Source organism: Delphinus delphis, chromosome 14, assembly GCF_949987515.2.
Source record: "Delphinus delphis chromosome 14, mDelDel1.2, whole genome shotgun sequence".
Lineage (NCBI taxonomy): Eukaryota > Metazoa > Chordata > Mammalia > Artiodactyla > Delphinidae > Delphinus > Delphinus delphis.
In genome coordinates this window covers 41,358,875-41,376,789 of record NC_082696.1, presented here as the reverse complement: position 1 = coordinate 41,376,789, position 17,915 = coordinate 41,358,875, and the positions used below count along the sequence as shown (strand labels likewise).

The 17,915-nt window shown below is 35.8% G+C and overlaps 1 protein-coding gene across 1 annotated transcript in view; it reads right to left on the bottom strand.

Moving 5' to 3' along the window:
* Positions 1–17,915, bottom strand: part of FAM184A (family with sequence similarity 184 member A) — a 153,062-nt gene that overhangs the window by 24,591 nt on the left and 110,556 nt on the right. Inside the window, exons 10-11 of the mRNA XM_060030033.1 lie at positions 17,582–17,703; positions 16,967–17,117 (exon numbers count right to left, since the gene is read on the bottom strand). Coding sequence (XP_059886016.1) covers positions 16,967–17,117; positions 17,582–17,703 — 273 coding nt within the window. The remainder of the gene's footprint in view (positions 1–16,966; positions 17,118–17,581; positions 17,704–17,915) is intronic.

The following is a 17,915-nucleotide window of genomic DNA, read 5'->3' as shown; positions in this document are numbered from 1 at the left end:
GCATGATTTTCTGATGTGTACACAGGCACTATATGGGCTAGCAGTGGCCCTGGATTCTGTCCTCCAATGAAGTGTGCACTCAGGTTAATAAGAAGCCAATCAGTTCACAGCAGTGTAGCTTATTTTCTGAAATACCTACTTCAAAAGTTCACTGTGTCAAAAAGAGCTCCCACATGTTAATTTGACTATAATTTGACTCACACTTGAACCATTTAAGGATGAAATTTATCAAGAATTATAACATATTATGAAGTACCACAGTAATATAACAGTTATACATTTAAAATCTAAGCACACTTTCCAACCTCTCAAGCTTAAATAAAATACACTTAAATATTTTATATCATAATATACTTTACCTTGAAAGAACTCCAAAGTAATATTTTTCATTTTAGGATATATGATTAATCTTTATTATCTATACTCAAGAAAACATAAAGTATATGCAAAAAGACATTATCATGCAATTTAGTGTTCAAGTATACTTAGTTTATATATTTTATATTCTTAATTTTGAAAGCACACCAAAATAATATTAAGGCTATCTAAAAATCTTTGGATTCATGCTCAAGACAGTAACATGAATTATAAGCAGGAAGCCTTTATCATGCAATGCAGCATCAAAACTTACTTATTTTGTTCTTTTTACAAATTAATAAATTAGTAGATTGCATCATATTGTCAGCCTTTATTCAGCATGAAAATTACATGGCACTTTAAAGACAGAAATGAGCAAAGCAACGTAAAATGAACTAATGTTTTATAGCTATAACTTAAAACAGCAGAGTTTAGTCTACTTTACGGAAATACAAATAATATAAAATTTCATTAATTCAAAATAAAAGAGAACGATAGATTTTGCATTAAATACTTTTTGGTAACCTTGATCAATACTTTTATTACAGTATTATAGAAAGGCACGTGTTGAATAAATGAGAAGAAGTAGTTACTTCAAATTATATTTTCAAATTATGAAGCATATGGTACTAGTTTCTACACATTTGTTATAATTTTAAATCTTAAGGCTTTTTATTTTGCTGATCTTAAATAAACCAAAGAGAATATTTATTCAGTAAAAATTTTAATCCTAATTAAAAAATTCTAACCACAGCAGTTTAGATATGAATTATATAATATATTCTACTGATCAAGGAGGTACCAGATACTTTCAAACAATTTTAAAAGCCAAACTTTGCTGATAGTGATTGCTACCTTCTGATCTCTACCATTTAAAATACTATCTTTTTGAAAATAAAATGTTGTAAAAATTTCAAAAAGACAAAACTAAAAACATATGGATACATTTTTCTGAAGAAGGGAAAGCTTTACCTACTTCCTACAAGGCAGTTTCACAAAGATTCTGTACCTCTACAACGGTGCCTGCAGAAATCCCTCAAAATAGAAACTGAAACGTCAAATCTGAGGTACTGGATATGATAGGATGTCAACATGAGATATGTCATTAATTATGTACATCCTACGTTTCTGATGCACTGTTGGGCTTTTTTTCCCCCCTTTAAAAAAAATCACTCTTATTACAGAAATGAAAGAATACAGAAAGTATACAAATAGTTTATCCTCGAAACAAAGCATTTCTTGAGATAGTAAATGTAATCTGTGGTTCTCAAACCTGGCTGTATATCAGAATTATCTCTGTAGATGTTAATAAATGTACTTGCCCAGGCCCTGATCCCTGGATATTCTGATTAAATAGGTCTGGAATTGAGCCCAGGCTACCTAATATATTTTTATTCCTAACTAACAAAGTAATAAGTGTTCATTGTGAAAAATTTTTTTAAATAAAGTAGTTTATAAAATGAAAGTCTCCTTCCTTCCCTTTTCCTTGCCAAATTCCAATCCCTAAGGGTAACCAGTTTTACCACTTTGTTATCTCCCCAGACTCTTACGACTTATTTCTCTTTTGATATAATTTCCTGTTTTGGTTTTTTTTTTTTTCTTTTTTACTACATTGTGTGTAAACGGGTGGATGCTTTCCACCATGTAGAGAGTACAGCTGCCATGACATGACAAAATATTGGCTATGTCTTACACACAAAAGTTACTTGGGGTCCCCAGGGCACACCTCAAGAGACCAGTGCTTAATGTCCAAGGTAGCTGGAACAGAGACCCATGGGGCTGCTGATTGGGAGAGACATTCCCTATGTCTTACACAGAGAAAGAAACACTACTTCATTTGTAAAACCATGAGGGAGGGTGTCCAGACCTGCAGGTGTTGCTATGTGATGGAGTGGCTTTTCAAACACTCAAGTCTATGTAGCTCCCTTCAAGATGAGTATACTCATGGATTTACTCAATGACGGTCAATGATTTCTCCATTAGGGAGGCCAACAAGTTTGGTTTTAGAGGTTTGTTTTTCCTTGCACGGTGACATTTCTAGGGTACATAACCCATGACATGTAGGCATGCCCCATTCTTTTCAATGACTACATATAATGCGAATGGCAGGCACTGTTTCTTGCCTCCCCAAGTGCCCATCTCCCCCTTTTCCTTTCTTCCCAGTTAGCTGAACTCTTGAGTTTGTTCACGGACTAAATGGAAATCCCTATCTTCAAGGTGGTACGCCCCTCTCCCAGCACCAAGGAGTGAATTGTGACTGGGATAAGAAAGTCACGGTAATCTAACTCTAAGGTCATATCACTCTGTTTTAGTTAATAAGCTCAAAGAAAGTATGTGGGGAACTTGGCGGGGGGAGGGAAAAGACTTTATTTCCTGATAAAAGTAAAAAATGCTTAAGGAGAGTCTCTTGCATTAGCACAGTTGTTCAAGAACATGACAGCTGGAGCTGTAGCAGCCATGTTGCAACTATGACATGACAAACTTGAGGTCCAAAAGTTAACACATTGAGCATGGCAAAGCAGAAGTACAGAAAGTACCTGAGCACTCAATTATCTTGACAGCTTGAGCCACTGTCACCTGGGTATTCTGCTGCCTATAGCCAAATGTATCCTAATAGACATCATTCCAAAGTATAAATACACTATAATTACTTTAATTCTTACTGATGGAAATTCAGATCATCTCATCTGGTTTTGCTATTATAAACACTGCACCAACCTCCCCCCCCCAAAAAAACACAAATGGTCTAAATGCACACACATATGAGTCTATCAGAAAGCTGTACATAACTCTCTTTTAGTTTCATAGATGACTTTAATGCACAGTCACAGTCAAGAACCACTGCCCCAGAATTCATAAAATGAAAGACTCTGGCTGGTTCTTTAATGATGATCTTAAAGCAATGTCTAGAGAAGTCTTTGAAGCCCTGGCCTTTTACTTGTCCTCTGCTCTCCGTTCATTTTATGAGATCAAGGAGGAAAACAAAGTATTTTCCTCAAGTAGTATTACCTATGGTTTTTTCTTCCTGTAGTTTTGATCAATTTATCAAGATATTGGTGAACTGTTTATCTTGTGCTTCTGTGTGTTTTTGAAAAAGGCTGTTCCATAAATCATGATTTTTCAAAAATGATTTGCTTTTTAGGGTAGAGGTTTTGTGTGAGAGGGTTCATTCATTTTTGTGAAAACAGGAAAATTTGTAAGAAAAAGCAATTTGAAAAATAGGATGTGTAAATATAATTTCGCTTTTCAGTAAGTTATAGGTATGGAGTTGTGTTGAGCCAGAACACTTATTAATTTTGACAAGAAAGGCCAACACAAATTACTAGAAAGTCTAAACCACGTGATATTAATATTCAGTGCAATACTTTCAAATATATGAAGCAACATTAAAAACTGCTACCATAGGCTTAGTAGAGGACAGTAAGGCTAATTTACTACGTCAACAACTTACATAAATGCTCATGTAAAATGTTTGAAGGTGTCTGAATATTTTAATTCTTTCTATGCTTTTTCCTTTTTTAACCTCTGATTTGCTATTTTTGGAGAGTCTAGCTAAGAAAAGTAAACTTAAGCTTCTGGAATTATGACCATTCTGAAAAATTCTGAATTGTTCATAATTTTTTTGGTATTTTCTAAGACCTATAAACTGAGTTGATTAAGAACCACAGTAATGCCTAATTAATGTCCTCAAGATATTTCTGGAATATGTTTCTAATCATCCTCTCATTCTTAGTTGAAAAAAATTATAAAGCTTTTATAAAGAACAGAGGAATCAACAATCACTTGTTTTTTTAGAACAAGACAGCATATAGTGGGAAACTTCTTCCATGGAAGGCTGGCTGAGGACGGTGTGTGGAGCGGGTGGGTAGATCTCACCCTGCTGAATGACACTGACAAGGTCACATCTTGTTTGGTTGATGACTGAGTGATGAGTTCATCCTCAATGACTACGATGTTACAAAAGAGAACTAATGAATGGGGATGTCAGTGTGTTACAAACCCCTTTTACTTATTTTGTAGGAGATGAGTCAACGCATTCTCATTTCAATTACTAATAGATTCAACTTCAGTGAGGTGGTTTTTATTTTAATGAACACCTTTTCATTTATAACTATTTAGGAAGAAGTGACTATGTCGTTGCAAGTATTCTGAATTACAATTCAACTAATTTTTGACAATACTCATATCTTATTTGGGTTTGTATTTCTATCCCAATTAGCACATATGTCAAAAAGTCTGGATTAATACAGCAATCATGCCCAAATTCTTACTATGCTCTATGTGACTGTTTAAAAAAATTTCTAAATGTAGCCTTATTTCACCAACATTGAGATAAATATCTTTATTGCTTACTTTAAAATATATTAAAGAAGCTGGCTTTAAATGTATTCATGTATTTCTAATTTTTACATAGACAGTAAAGTTGAATCTAAAGAGTAGATAAAATTTTTCTTGCATAGTAGGAAGAAATTAGAAAGGTATGAGAACATAAGTTTTGAAGTTATCAAAATTTCACAGGCTATCTCTAGACTCAAGACCTGGTTCCTCTAGGTCAGGAATTGGCACATTACAGTCTGTTTCTGTAGATTAACGGATTCATTCACATATTGCCTGTGGCTGCTTTCACACAGTAGCAGAATCCCGTAGCTGCCACAGAAGCTGCATGACCCACAGAGCCAGAAATATTTACCGTCTGGCCCTTGGCAGAAGAGGCTGGCTGACCTCTGCCCTAGGATAGCAAGAAAAATATTCAAAGATGCTTACTTAGCTCTCTGTTAACTTATTTTAAAAAAACAAGTTGGGTACGGGTTTGATGTGAAAATAAATCTCATTTTCTCTCTTCACGTGTAAAGAAAAAAAATTTTAATGTGTTTAAATGGAATATAACTTTGAAGCTTAATTTCTGCACATTTTAGTGTACATAAGTAGAAGAATAGCTTTGCCAATTCTTAGGAAAGGGATTTACTCCATTTGCTTTAAATCTTTTAGTAATTTTAAAATGTAAAATATGTTCTAAATCTATGAACCTGCACAACTATCTAACACTCTATCTAAGAAGTCAATTGATGCTACTTTTTCAAAAAATAAACTAGTTTAACAAAAGAAGAAATACATTTATTTCCATTTTTATGAGAGGCAACAACTTAATAGTTTTTCAAAAATATTACTATATCTTTCAAAGTAAACATTAAAATAATGAAGTTTACGTGTGAGAGGTAAAATCTTGCTTGGCTTTAAAATAAAATACATGCTTATCAATACAATGTGGTAGATGTATGCACATACACAAATGCATGCCTGAAAGTTAGAAGCTTTTGTTACCCATATACAAAACATATCTTACCGAATGCCAAAAAGTGTATTTTTTAAAATCATAAGTTAAAGCCTTAAAGCGGTGATGATGTTTATGCAAAACCAAAAGTGCAACATGCCCTTATGTACAAATTGTAAGTGCCGCTCACTTACATTGTTGATAGATTTATGCAAAGCTTCACCCAGAGAGTGCCTCTATGAAAAAGATCACAGGAATAAAGGGAAACATTCAGAAATCAACTAAGTGAAAGAAAGAAGAATAAAAAGGGAGAGTAACATACAGAACATTAATTACAATATGCTCAAGAAAAAAATAAGTTGAAAACAGTTCTGAAAAAGAAATCAGACAAAAAGAAATTTACAGCATAGAGTCTAAATTATTTATAGTCCCTTAGAACAGTGTCTGATGCTTGTGGGCTGGCAGACTTACCTATGCAAGAGACCAAAGGCTAGTACAAGTAAACCAGAGGTCAGTTTAAAAGATAATGGTTACTGAAGCACCTAGAAGGAATATTACTGTTCTAAATGCCTCCCAGAAATCTGCAATATAATGCTTCAAAGCATTTCACTCAGCATTGGAGTAGGTTTTAGAAGGATTTCTCTTATGAGAAATGAGCAGATGAGAACTGAAACACTAACTTGATTGACTACATAATTTGGGGGCCAGAAATAAATATGGATAATCATTGAAAATGTAAAGATTTGATAATAATCAGGTTTTATACTCAGGGGAAAGGAAGAAGAGATGCCTTCATATCTTTTCAACCCTATTCTCTAGGATATATTTGGTAAAATTATGTATGATCTAGGTTCATTTTTAAGAAGTTCGCTGGAATTCTGAGTGACAAACCATTGGAAAAACACACACTCTCCCTCCCCCAAATGTGGGGAAAATGTGATTTCATTTTCAATTGCCTCACTTTTGTGCCTTCCAAGGATACAAAATAGTATTTTAAATTTATATTATTAATATAACTAGAAAAGTTCCTATAAAATGGTTTTTACTTTGGACACTAATCAAATTTTCAGACAAAACTTAATTTTCTTTTTTTCCTCATAATGTGAATATCCCTTGGTGTGTCATAAACTAAAGCTAGCTTTTATTTGGTAAACAATTTTTTACCAATAAATTAAGACTAATACAAAATATAGTTTAGGATATAGTTCACAGAGTTGAAAAAATAAGCTGAGAAAAATGATTAACTTTCTATTTGATTACACCATAACTTCTTACACACTCATACTTTTAAATAAATTAGTTTGTTAATTTTATTTTTTTCTTTATGCGTTCTCATACTCATAATATGCTTTATAAACTAATGAGACACAACTTCTCCAGACTTCACAAAACTTATGAAAATCTGAGGGATTTTTAGTTGTAGTTTTTTTTTTTTTAACCTCTTTGTATTTCTCTGAATTGATGTTCTGGCATTAGAAGTTAACGTAAAATGTATGGCATTTACTTATGAAGTAGATTTTTTCACTCGTTAAGGTATCATCAGACAAAATATATATGTTATTTAGGATTCCTGAACTAACTGATAAATTAGACCAATATGAAAGATCAGAGGTTCTTCTGTAGGAATTCTAGATTTTAGATTTTATTTGAGAGTATATTTGAACATTTGGAATCTAAACTCATATGGTCACTAACTCTGTCAACATACTGTTGGCAGGCCATGGAAATATCTAAACCAAAGGCATGGTCGCTAAGCTGTGCCCTGGGGTGACTTACACCATAGACCTGGCAACAGCAATTAGAAAAGGCACAACAGTGGTGCTGGGTCACAGTACCCTTATTGATGAGTACATAAACGAAGTAAGATTTATTCTTTTGTTTAAAAATTTTTTATTAGGGTACTATTATATTCCAGGAAGTACAGAGTGATATAGAGAACTGAATAAGATAGTAAAACAAACATACACAAAAAATAAGAAAAAGTTCATGGTAAATATTATGACAAAAAAAGGTTGATGTGACAGGAAACGACTAGAGGTGATACTGGGTTGATGGTAAGAAAAGATCTTTTGAAAAACGTGACATTTAAAATGGCATGATCCGATTTACATCATAAAAGATTACTTCAAGTTTGTGGAAAAAAGTGAAATTGGGGAGGCTAGATAGAAGGCTGTTATATGGTGTCTCGGACAAGTGTTTTCTAAGGCAGGTGGAAGCAGGTGGCGCTGGGAGGTGGAATAAACAGGATTGACATTTACATGAGATAAAGGAAAGAGGGAAAGCAAGGATGACGCCTCATCCTTTGAGCAAAAAGCAGTGCCAAGAAGCAAAGATGATGGGATGGAGATTGAGAATCAATACTTTTGAGTCAGACATGCTGAGCCTGAGATGCCTATTAGACAACCAAGTGACTGAATTTAGGTGAAGACATCAAGGCTGGAGATTTAACTTTGGAAGTCACTGACATACAGATGGTGTTTAAACCACAAAACTGGATGAGATCCCCCAAGTAAATGTTTGCTTGAAAGAATATTGGATGTACTAAAAATCTGTATGCAAAAATATTATTTGGCAATATTCTATATAAGCAAGATCCGTGCTAATAAAAATCAATGCCCTATATAATAGTCAATTTGTTTTAAAGCATCTTAAGCTACTTGTTAGTTTTTGAGATGAGTGAAAAGGGCCTCAAGAGGTCCTCTTCAGCTCACTGAGAGCACTTGGATACTTCAGCATAGAAGGCTTACTAATGTGTTTCAGCATTTCTAGTCTTGAAGGACGAATATAATAAGACTTTCAGCTAAGTGAGGAAGAAAACTGAAAATAACTAAAAATTGCTGTACTTAATTAGAAATTTACAGCTTTGTACCTAAGAAACTATGCTCTTAGGAGTAATCTCATTGTTTTAAACCTCAGTTTATTCATTTAGAAAATAGCACAAGGTTTTTTACATGTTTGTAGTTTGCAAACATATTGGTATATAACTATTGAAATCCACTGAATTACAAGCTTTTAGAGGACCCTGCCTTGTTCATATTTTGTATCCAAAATGCCAGACTTGGTACCTGGCAAAGAGTAAGTAGTCAATAAACGTTTACTAAAAAACTAAATGAATGACATGGACTTTTATTATTGAGTTAGTTCTTACTACTCTCTACCTTTTCCCCTTCCCCACAGTGACATAAGCAGTAATGAGAAACTTCTAGATAACGAAAAAGAAATTATTTAGAAAAAATATGTATATCTTGCATAAATCCTGTTGACAAAAGCCAACAGAATGTAAGACTTAGAAATGTAGCCCTTCAGAGAAATGAATTAGTATAGTAAATATTTGTTCAGAAAATATTAATCTGAACAGACTGCCAGGAGGGAAGCAACATACACTGAATGGCACCTATCTTGCCCTGCTCTATTTTGTTCTCCATACTGCAGTCAGAGTTTTGAAATTTCAATATTTGAATGCGTCACGCTCCTGATTAAAACCTTTCAGTAGCTCCTCATTGCCCTTTAAAGTCTCAACAAGGCAAACAAGATCCGGCCCTGCCTACCTCTACCCCCTTCCTAGCTCTCTATTCCCCAGAACAAAGGTATCTGGGGGTAGGCTGAGGGCCTCTGCACGTACTTCCCCCTCTCCCCAGATTGCTGTTCTCCTTCCCCTCTTGGCCTGACTATTGCTTCTCTTTCAGGTCTCAGGTAAAGGATCCCCGACTCAGAGAAGGCTTCCCCAAGTTCCCAGACTATGGTAGGTCCTCATGGTACATACACTTGTGTCCCATGGTTGTAATGAATTAATGTGTCACACTGTTATTTCTATTTGCCTTCTTTTCTAGATTATAAGCAATGAGAAGGCAGAGATCATTACAACCCCATCACTGGTCTGACACAGTGCATGGCATATCAGAAGCACTGAATTTTTGACATATGTCAAAATGTCATCAAATGCCAATATATAGAATAAAATTTTCATTACTAACAAAAGAAATGTCATTTGTTAAATTTCTAAATTCCTTGAAGCAATATCTACACTAATCTTATGTTGCAATTCAAGTAAAATATGTTAGATCTTAATAAAATGTTCCAAAATTAAATATTTAATATACAATACTGTAATTTCTTAAATTATGTAAAGCTTTTTCTAATATTAATTTCAAATATACTAATATCTAGAGAAAAGTAACCAATAAACCTAAGATTAGACGTAGGAATCACAACTTTAATAATTCTCCCGAAGCAAAAAATAGAAGAAAAAGTCATGAACAACTGTTTAATGTTTTAACTAAATTAGTAATAACTGGCTTTTAAATGAAATTAAGGTAGAGAAAAGCTAATATGTTAGGTAATCTTAACACTTCTCAGAGACTACGTCTTTAAATAACTTTATAATCATACATCCATTAAACGCCTTCATATCCAAAATATTTTAATTCTTTTTAGTATCTTGCCATAGGAAATAGAGATAGATTACATTGATTTATTACTACAATGCCACCTAGAAGTTCTTAAGTGTTTCTCAGGTGTGTTCTGGGCCCTAGTACCCCTGAAGGCACAAACTGTTCTGCATTTCATCACAGTCCTACTATAGTATTTTGCAGAACAGACACACACACACACACACACACACACACACACACACACACACACTCAGTACACATTAAAACTACCCAGTATTTTAACATCTCTTTTAAAGTTAGGTATAGATATCATAGTTTCATCTCTTCACTCTCTTCTCCTAAAGATGTCAATATAAAAACTGGATAGACTTAAATTTGCAAAAGGGAGTTTTTGGCAGGGAAAAGAAAATTAAATATTTTTAGATTTGCAAATTAATTCAGAAAGCAATTTAGTACTATTTATTTTAGAAGAAAAAAAGCAGAAAAATAACATAGGTCTGATAAAAGAGGATATAACGTAGTTGAAGTAAGAATGTCATTAATTTTTTTGACTGAAGAAAAATTTTAAACTTCCATATTTACTAAGGAAAACATTGCAAATTAACTTTGAATCCAGGAACTGAAGTAGGAAGAATGACGTATAATGGATGTTGGTTGGTTTTTGGTAGACCTTAATTCCATTCCACATTTTCTGAGAAAGCAAAACTGAGCCATGCCTGCTATTCCCACTCTCTGTTCTAGCTGGCTTTTCTCTTTTCTCCATGGTATTTCCCTTCGTCTTCCTGCTTCTTCTTCCTTTGACTTCCCTCTTCCTTACCCAAGTTCTCTCTTTTCCCAGGGTTCAGGCTGGATCTCTGATGCTTCTTTTACATAGTTCCTGCCCTCCTAATTTCTTGGGAGAGGATTCTGAACCTTCAGGGTCAGCTTCACTGATCTCCTGGCACTGCTTAGGGCTTCTGTCAAGGTCATGGTTCGAATTAGCTGAGAAGAGATGATTATTCCAAGTCCTTTTCTATTCCTTCTACCTCAGAATCTGCTTGCAGCTCTTCTTCCATTAAAAGATAGTACTGTTACTCATTTAAAATGGGCATAAAACTGATGAAAATATAATCTTTTTTCAATAGACAGAAATATGATTTCTAAAGAGAGAGAATTCCTTTCTTCCTAACATAAAACTTCTTAAAGAGTTAAGAGAAAGAGCCAGCAGAATGAGTCCTCCTGAGCTTATAGTGCCAAATTTACTCAAAATTTTGCGTTCTAAATAGTCTAGTCCAGTGCTAATAGAATTATAATTCAGAGCCACATATGTAATTTTAACTTTTTAGTAGCCATATTAAAAAGAAAGTAAAATTATTTTTAGGCATATATGTAACCCAATATATCCCAAACACTAGCATCTCAACATGAAATTATATAAAAAGTACTAGTGAGACATTCCATATTCTCTTTTTACACTAAAATTTTGAAACCCGGTATAAATTTTACACTGACATCTGAAATTGGATGAAGTTCATTTCAAGTGCTGCACAGTCATAGGTGGCCTGTCACTACCATTTTAGACAGCACTAAAATGCAGAAAGCGGTCTGCAACAGCCTTAAGAAACTGGCTTTTCAGTCACTCTTGATCAAGAGCATTGATTTTAATGCTCTGTTTCTTATTCATGTCATTGTTCTTTCCTACTGAGTGTGACAAATGCCAAAATACCCTGGGATTGTAGAATCAATGCGTCTAAAACCACACTCACCACCTCAGCCCCCTTCAGTGAAGTGGTTTGTCGTGACCTCCCTGTCTCAGACGATGGTCTTCTTTTCGTTATCCTGGTTTCAAATCCTGGGTCAGTTTTAACATTTCCTTCTCCTTTACCAAAGTATTCCATCAGATTACATGATTTGTTCCTTTACAGTTTCTCTGGTAATTCTCAGTGAAATAAACTTAACTCAGGTGCTATTTGGGTAGAATTATTTGTACTTCATATATGTGACAACTTCCTCTTTGGATGCCGTGCCTCAGTTTTTCCTTATTCAGCAACTACTGAGGGCTTACTACATGCCAGGCACAGTTTAGACTGCCGGGGATGCAGCAGTGAACAGTACAGATAAAGATCCAGCTCTCATGGAACTGCATTCTAATAGGGAAGGGAATCAATATGATGCTATGTGGTAACAAATGTTCTGAAGAAACACAAAGCAGAATAAGAAGACAGAGAGTGACAGCGGGTGCTATTTAAAGTGGTCAAGGAAGATCTTTTTGAGGAGTTAAGATCTGAGCAGAGAATTGAACAAATTGAGGAACAAGCCATGTAGATCTGGGGAAAGAGGATTCCGTTTGGAGGGACTGGCAGATGCAGAGGCCCTGAGATGGATTAAGCTTGGTGTGTGTGGTCCAGAAACTCCAAGTAGTCCAGTATGACTGTAAAAAAGGAAGGGAGAAAGTGGCAGAAGATGACACTGGCAATGCAGCCAGAGGCCAAATCACAAGGTCCGAATCACGAGGCTACTGCAGGCCATGATAAGAGTGTGGAGTGTGTTCTAAACGCGACGCGAAGCCACTGGTGGATTTGAAGCAGAAGAATAACTTCATCCAACTTAATTTTTTTTTTTTTTTTTTTTTTTTGCGGTACGCGGGCCTCTCACTGTTGTGGCCTCTCCCGTTGCGGAGCACAGGCTCCGAACGCGCAGGCTCAGCGGCCATGGCTCACGGGCCCAGCCGCTCCGCGGCATGTGGGATCTTCCCAGACCGGGGCACGAACCCGTGTCCCCTGCATCTGCAGGCGGACTCCCAACCACTGCGCCACCAGGGAAGCCCCAACGTAAAATTTTAAGAGCACCACTTTGGCCGGCTGGAAAGCAATTTGTAGGTAGGTAAGAGGAGAAGCAGGGAGACCAAATGTAGGTTCCAGGTGCGGTGCAGAAGAGAACTGCAAATGGCTTGGCCTGGGCTGGTAGTGCAGGAAGTGGTGAGACACGGGCAGATCCGCGCTTACTTACTCTGAAGGTAGAGAGCAGGAAGTGCTGACAGGTTGGCTGTTTGGTGTGAAAGAGGAGGCTGAGCAGTGAGGAACGGCAGGGGTCTAAGGAGGGGCGGGCTGCCTTAGGCTGGCATGGCAGAGGGGTGCATGGCACGCATTCAAGAGGTCTGCTTCAGACACTTCAACTTAGGGATTTATATCGAGATGTCTCCATTTCATCCTCACTTCAACATCACAGCCATATTAAGCTGTCTAACATAAAAATTTCAGCATGTTATTCCTCTGTCCACAAACCTTTGATAGAATCTCACAGCTTATTGTGCGAACTTTGAACTCCCAAGCCTAGAAGTCAAAGGTTTTCACAATGATCTCTCTCCCCAACTGTCCTCTTATTTTTCTGTATTTCTCACAATGCCTGGGAAATAAGAGTATATTCAATTAAATGTTTGGTAAATGAATAAAAATATTTGTGTTCATCCTTCACCTTATTCAAGAGTCACACTAAAGCTGACCTCCTCAATGAACTCTTTCCCAATCGCACTGGTTATACTACTCTTTCTCTACTCTTTTCTCCTACCCAGCAGTATGTTGGTAAATGTTTAACAGCTCTCTGAAAAACAAAGCCCTCATCTGTAGCACGTGCTGTATCTGTGATGTAAACACTCCCACCATGGATGACTGCAAGCCACCGCCGTGATGACCCTGAATATGAAGCTGAGAAGGTATGGGCATGACAAGCTTGGTGAGCTGGTAGAGCTGCTGCACCACTGCTCCTACAGTACGAACTGTCCAGACCACTTATAAAGTCACTTACTACACAGTGACTTTTACTGTAGGTATCTGTATACAGATCTTTCCCCTATTACACTGTAAATATGTGGAGAGTAAAAATTGTGTCATATACATCACTAAAACCAGCTAAATGACCTTGGGGCCTCAAAGTTCAAAATGGAAAGTCACACATGAACTACAAAATTCCATAATTTTATGCCTGAATGATCCGTGTGTCTCTCAAATTTCTCAGTCCACTGATCTGAATGAGGGCATTAGAATATGAAGTCATATTGGTTCCAAAATTAAATCTGCCTTGAAAAAGGTGAAATAAAGAAATAAATGATGACAGTTTAGGATCACAAATAGAAAATACGATCACAGGGGAATCTATATAATCGCTTTGCTTTAGATTGAGTTGAAAAATAACAATGTAGTTCTTTTGCTTTCAAGGAATTCAAATGTACGCACTGATCAGCCCAGGAAGCATAATTAGTTTTGCACTAAAGTGTAATCATTGAATAGAAAAAAAGAACACAATGAACTATTAAAAGAAAACTAAAAGATATAAAATTAGGCTCTGATTGGTCCGCCCACCGATGCAGGGGATACGGGTTCGTGCCCCGGTCCGGGAAGATCCCACATGCCGCGGAGCAGCTGGGCCCGTGAGCCATGGCTGCTGAGCCTGCGCGTCCAGAGCCTGTGCTCTGCAGCGGGAGAGGCCACAGCAGTAAGAGGCCCGCGTACAGCAAAAAAAAAAAAAAAAATTAGGCTCTGATTGAAGCACAGAATGAAAATAATAGCTTTTGGAACTTTTCATAAAGTAAAAAACATCTGATTAAAGAAAAATGAAATTCTTATGCTTTTCTATGCCCATTTTTCTGATACGTAGGCTATGAGGGTTAGTTTAAATCAAATTTAACTCTCAAGAGTTTAAATTCATGTGAAAGACAAATTCTTCTTTGCTCTAAGTAGGATGAAATACATGTAAGCTAAGGCACAGAAGTTAGACTTGTGTTCAGTTCACTCAGAAATAATTAAAATACATGAAAATGCAGATCTTCTGATACCTTTCATAACATACGCTTCTGCCTAGGCCCTGGCTGTTTCCCATTCTATTCCCTACTCTTACTTCCTTAATGTCACGAACCCCAAGCCACGTCTGTTTTCCCTAAGTGCGGAGGGGTGCAGGCTGTGCTGGGTGAATAGAGTGGAGTGGCTGTAGTGCTCAGGGTCGGGGGTGGAAGGTTTGAGGAGCTGGGCTGAGCAGGAGTCAGGCAAGTGGAAAGTGGTGGAGCAGGTGTCAGAGCACAGCCTCTAGGAAACTATCAGAAAGAATCAAGAGAACAAGATCCAAAGGGCCAGGAAGGGTCTTCTTTCCAAAACAAAGTTCCATTAAAAAATTGCTGGCTTGCTAGAACCGTTGTCATCTCATACGTCTACAAAGAGTGAAACCTCTAACATAATACCCACTTTCACTTTAACGTGAAATCCTTTGTTTAGTTGTTTTCTTAACTTTCCTCAGGTAGACAATCCTGGATGCAACAGCTATTTTCCAGCTTATCTACGGTAATGTGTGTGGCCTACATATTTTAGAAGTGGCGAGAAAGGAAGATACTGTAATTTTGGAAATGGCCTGATGGCCTGAAGCAGCACAGAACAGTTTTACCTTTGGAGGCAATTAATTCTTCGTTATCTTGATATTTACGGTTAATCTGCTTTGAAAACTGATTAAAAAATTATTTCTATCAAGCTAGTAAAAATTGGAGCCACATGTAATAAAGTATTTTATGATGTACAGACCTCGAACAAGATGCAAAGCATTATGTCCTCTCGGGAATGAACAATGTAGACTAGGTATCAAAAAAAAAAAAAAAAAAAAGACAAGACAAGAAAAGAATATCAGAGAAGCATGGATGAAATCTGACAATTTAATATAAGGAAGAGTAAATGAATAATGAATAAAATAATTTGATAGAAAACAGGTGGGAGAAGTGGTGGGCCCTCTTTACATTGCCATATCTAGCCAGAAAATGTCTATGTCAATACTTCCTGATTGAAAAACAAGGCGGACTTTTAAGGATGTTTTCCATTTTTATCATGTAGTTGAATTATATGATAAAATTAAATCTTCCAAAGTACAGAACATCATAGAGGAGTAGTACCACTCTACCCAGTAAAACTTGTCCTTCTAGATCCCGAAGTAGAAATGTAATGTAAGTATACAGAAGGTAACTAATAAGCGATGCTAACATGCTGACCAACTTCTAATGAGAGTTGTTGTTTTCCTATTTTTGTTTCAAAGGTTTCAGATTTATTTATTCACAGAAGCTCATAAATATTCATGTAGGTATACTCCCTTTCCAGAGTAACATTATAAGTTATTATGAAATACCAGTCACAAATTGGCAGGCTCAAAGTACTCTTGAAGGACACTGCACGTATGTACCTATGTAATAAATAATCTAACAAAAAGCTTGCCCTGTTTATTTTGAAATTCAGCATGATCACAATAGAAAGATAATAGTGGATTTCTGGCACTAAATTGCTGAGCTGCTTCTTGTCCAAGTTCTGCACTTGCTTATCAAGTGGTGACTCATGCAGTCAGTCCTATTTAATTACTGGCTTTGCAGGAGACTATTAAGAATTCATAAATTTAGAAGTTGTGTAAATGAGTGAAAATGTGCAAATTCTTTTAATTATAGTTATAAATGTTCTGGAAATAACAAGCCTGACATAAGAAGATAGATTAGAAAACCACCTTTCATTTATGTCATTTTAAAGCATAAGAGGCAACTTCCTGTTGGTGAGAAAGTAAATTACTCACTTCTGGTAAGTTTAGGAAATCAGAATAACATCTAATAAATTTTACCTTCCACTGCCCAAATGATATCTAATGGCTTGGAAAAAGATGTTATACTTTCAAAAAATAAAAGTTTTCCATTTAAAATCTTTAATGCATTCATTTCAAATATTAAACCAAAAAACCGTAAGTGCTTCTCAGTATTTAGGACTGCAGATGTAACATAATTATTTAGCACACGGTTTCATAAGTTCATGTCTCCTTGATTTTATACATTTAAAAAATTAAGTTTGCCCTATGAAAAATGACAAAATACAGTGAATTAACATACAATGTTTTCTATTTCTGTAGCTAGAGAATGTCAAGGAAAATGAACCTCCATAATCTACAGACTATTAATTACCTGGTTTAAGAGATCTTCTACTTTTTTCTGCCATGAATCCCTGGCTGCATTTTTCTCTCGCTCTTTCAACTGCAAAAGTTGAGACATCGCTGACTTTTTATCCTCTTCATGTTGAAGCCTTAACTCTTCGCGAAGCTTAGAACACTCTTGTCTAAAATAGAACAAATGCACTTAATTTGTGAAGAGAATTATTCCTCTCAATAACTGCAGTATAGTTGCTTGCAGGTTTTCTAAGCATTTAATTAATCCTCCTCAAAAGCCAACTCAGAATAAGAGGTGATTATTTCATAGTTAAGGACCATAAAGTAAATTGGTAACTTATCCAAGATCATTTATTTATCAAATTATTAACAGCAGAATAGGTACTAGAGCAGTAAGCCCTCTGACTTCAGGTGAGTACTCTTCCTATGTTATAGTCCAGGAAATGAAATAAAAAGTAATCTATATTTAAGCAGAAAAAGCGAATTCCAATTTCTCTGCAATTAATCATGGGAAAAATTCATTAAAAATGTTGCTACTACAGCTTCAACAACGAGACAATATAAGCCATATGACAGAAAACCATTTTCTGCACGTCTGTATAGGTAAGATTACATTACTGAGTAAAGAATGTACCTAAGGTTTTCAGTCCATTTTATCTCTAAGTCATGGGCCATTTTGTCCACTCTCAGTTTCTCCTCTTCTTTCATGGCAGCAAGTGTTTCTTCATGCTGTTGCCTTTCTTGTTCTAGCTCACTCTGAAGAATAAAAACTTTTCAATGAAGACTAGTCTTCAAAAGCAAAGTCACTGTTGCTTATTTCAAATAACAGAGTGCTTGCATTATAACTTTTAAATTCTACAGCACAATAATTGATAGTGCTATCTATGACAATTACTTGAGATTTTCTGACAATAAAATCATGGTACCCATTTAATATTTTAAATGTCCTTGTGCAAACTATATTTTAT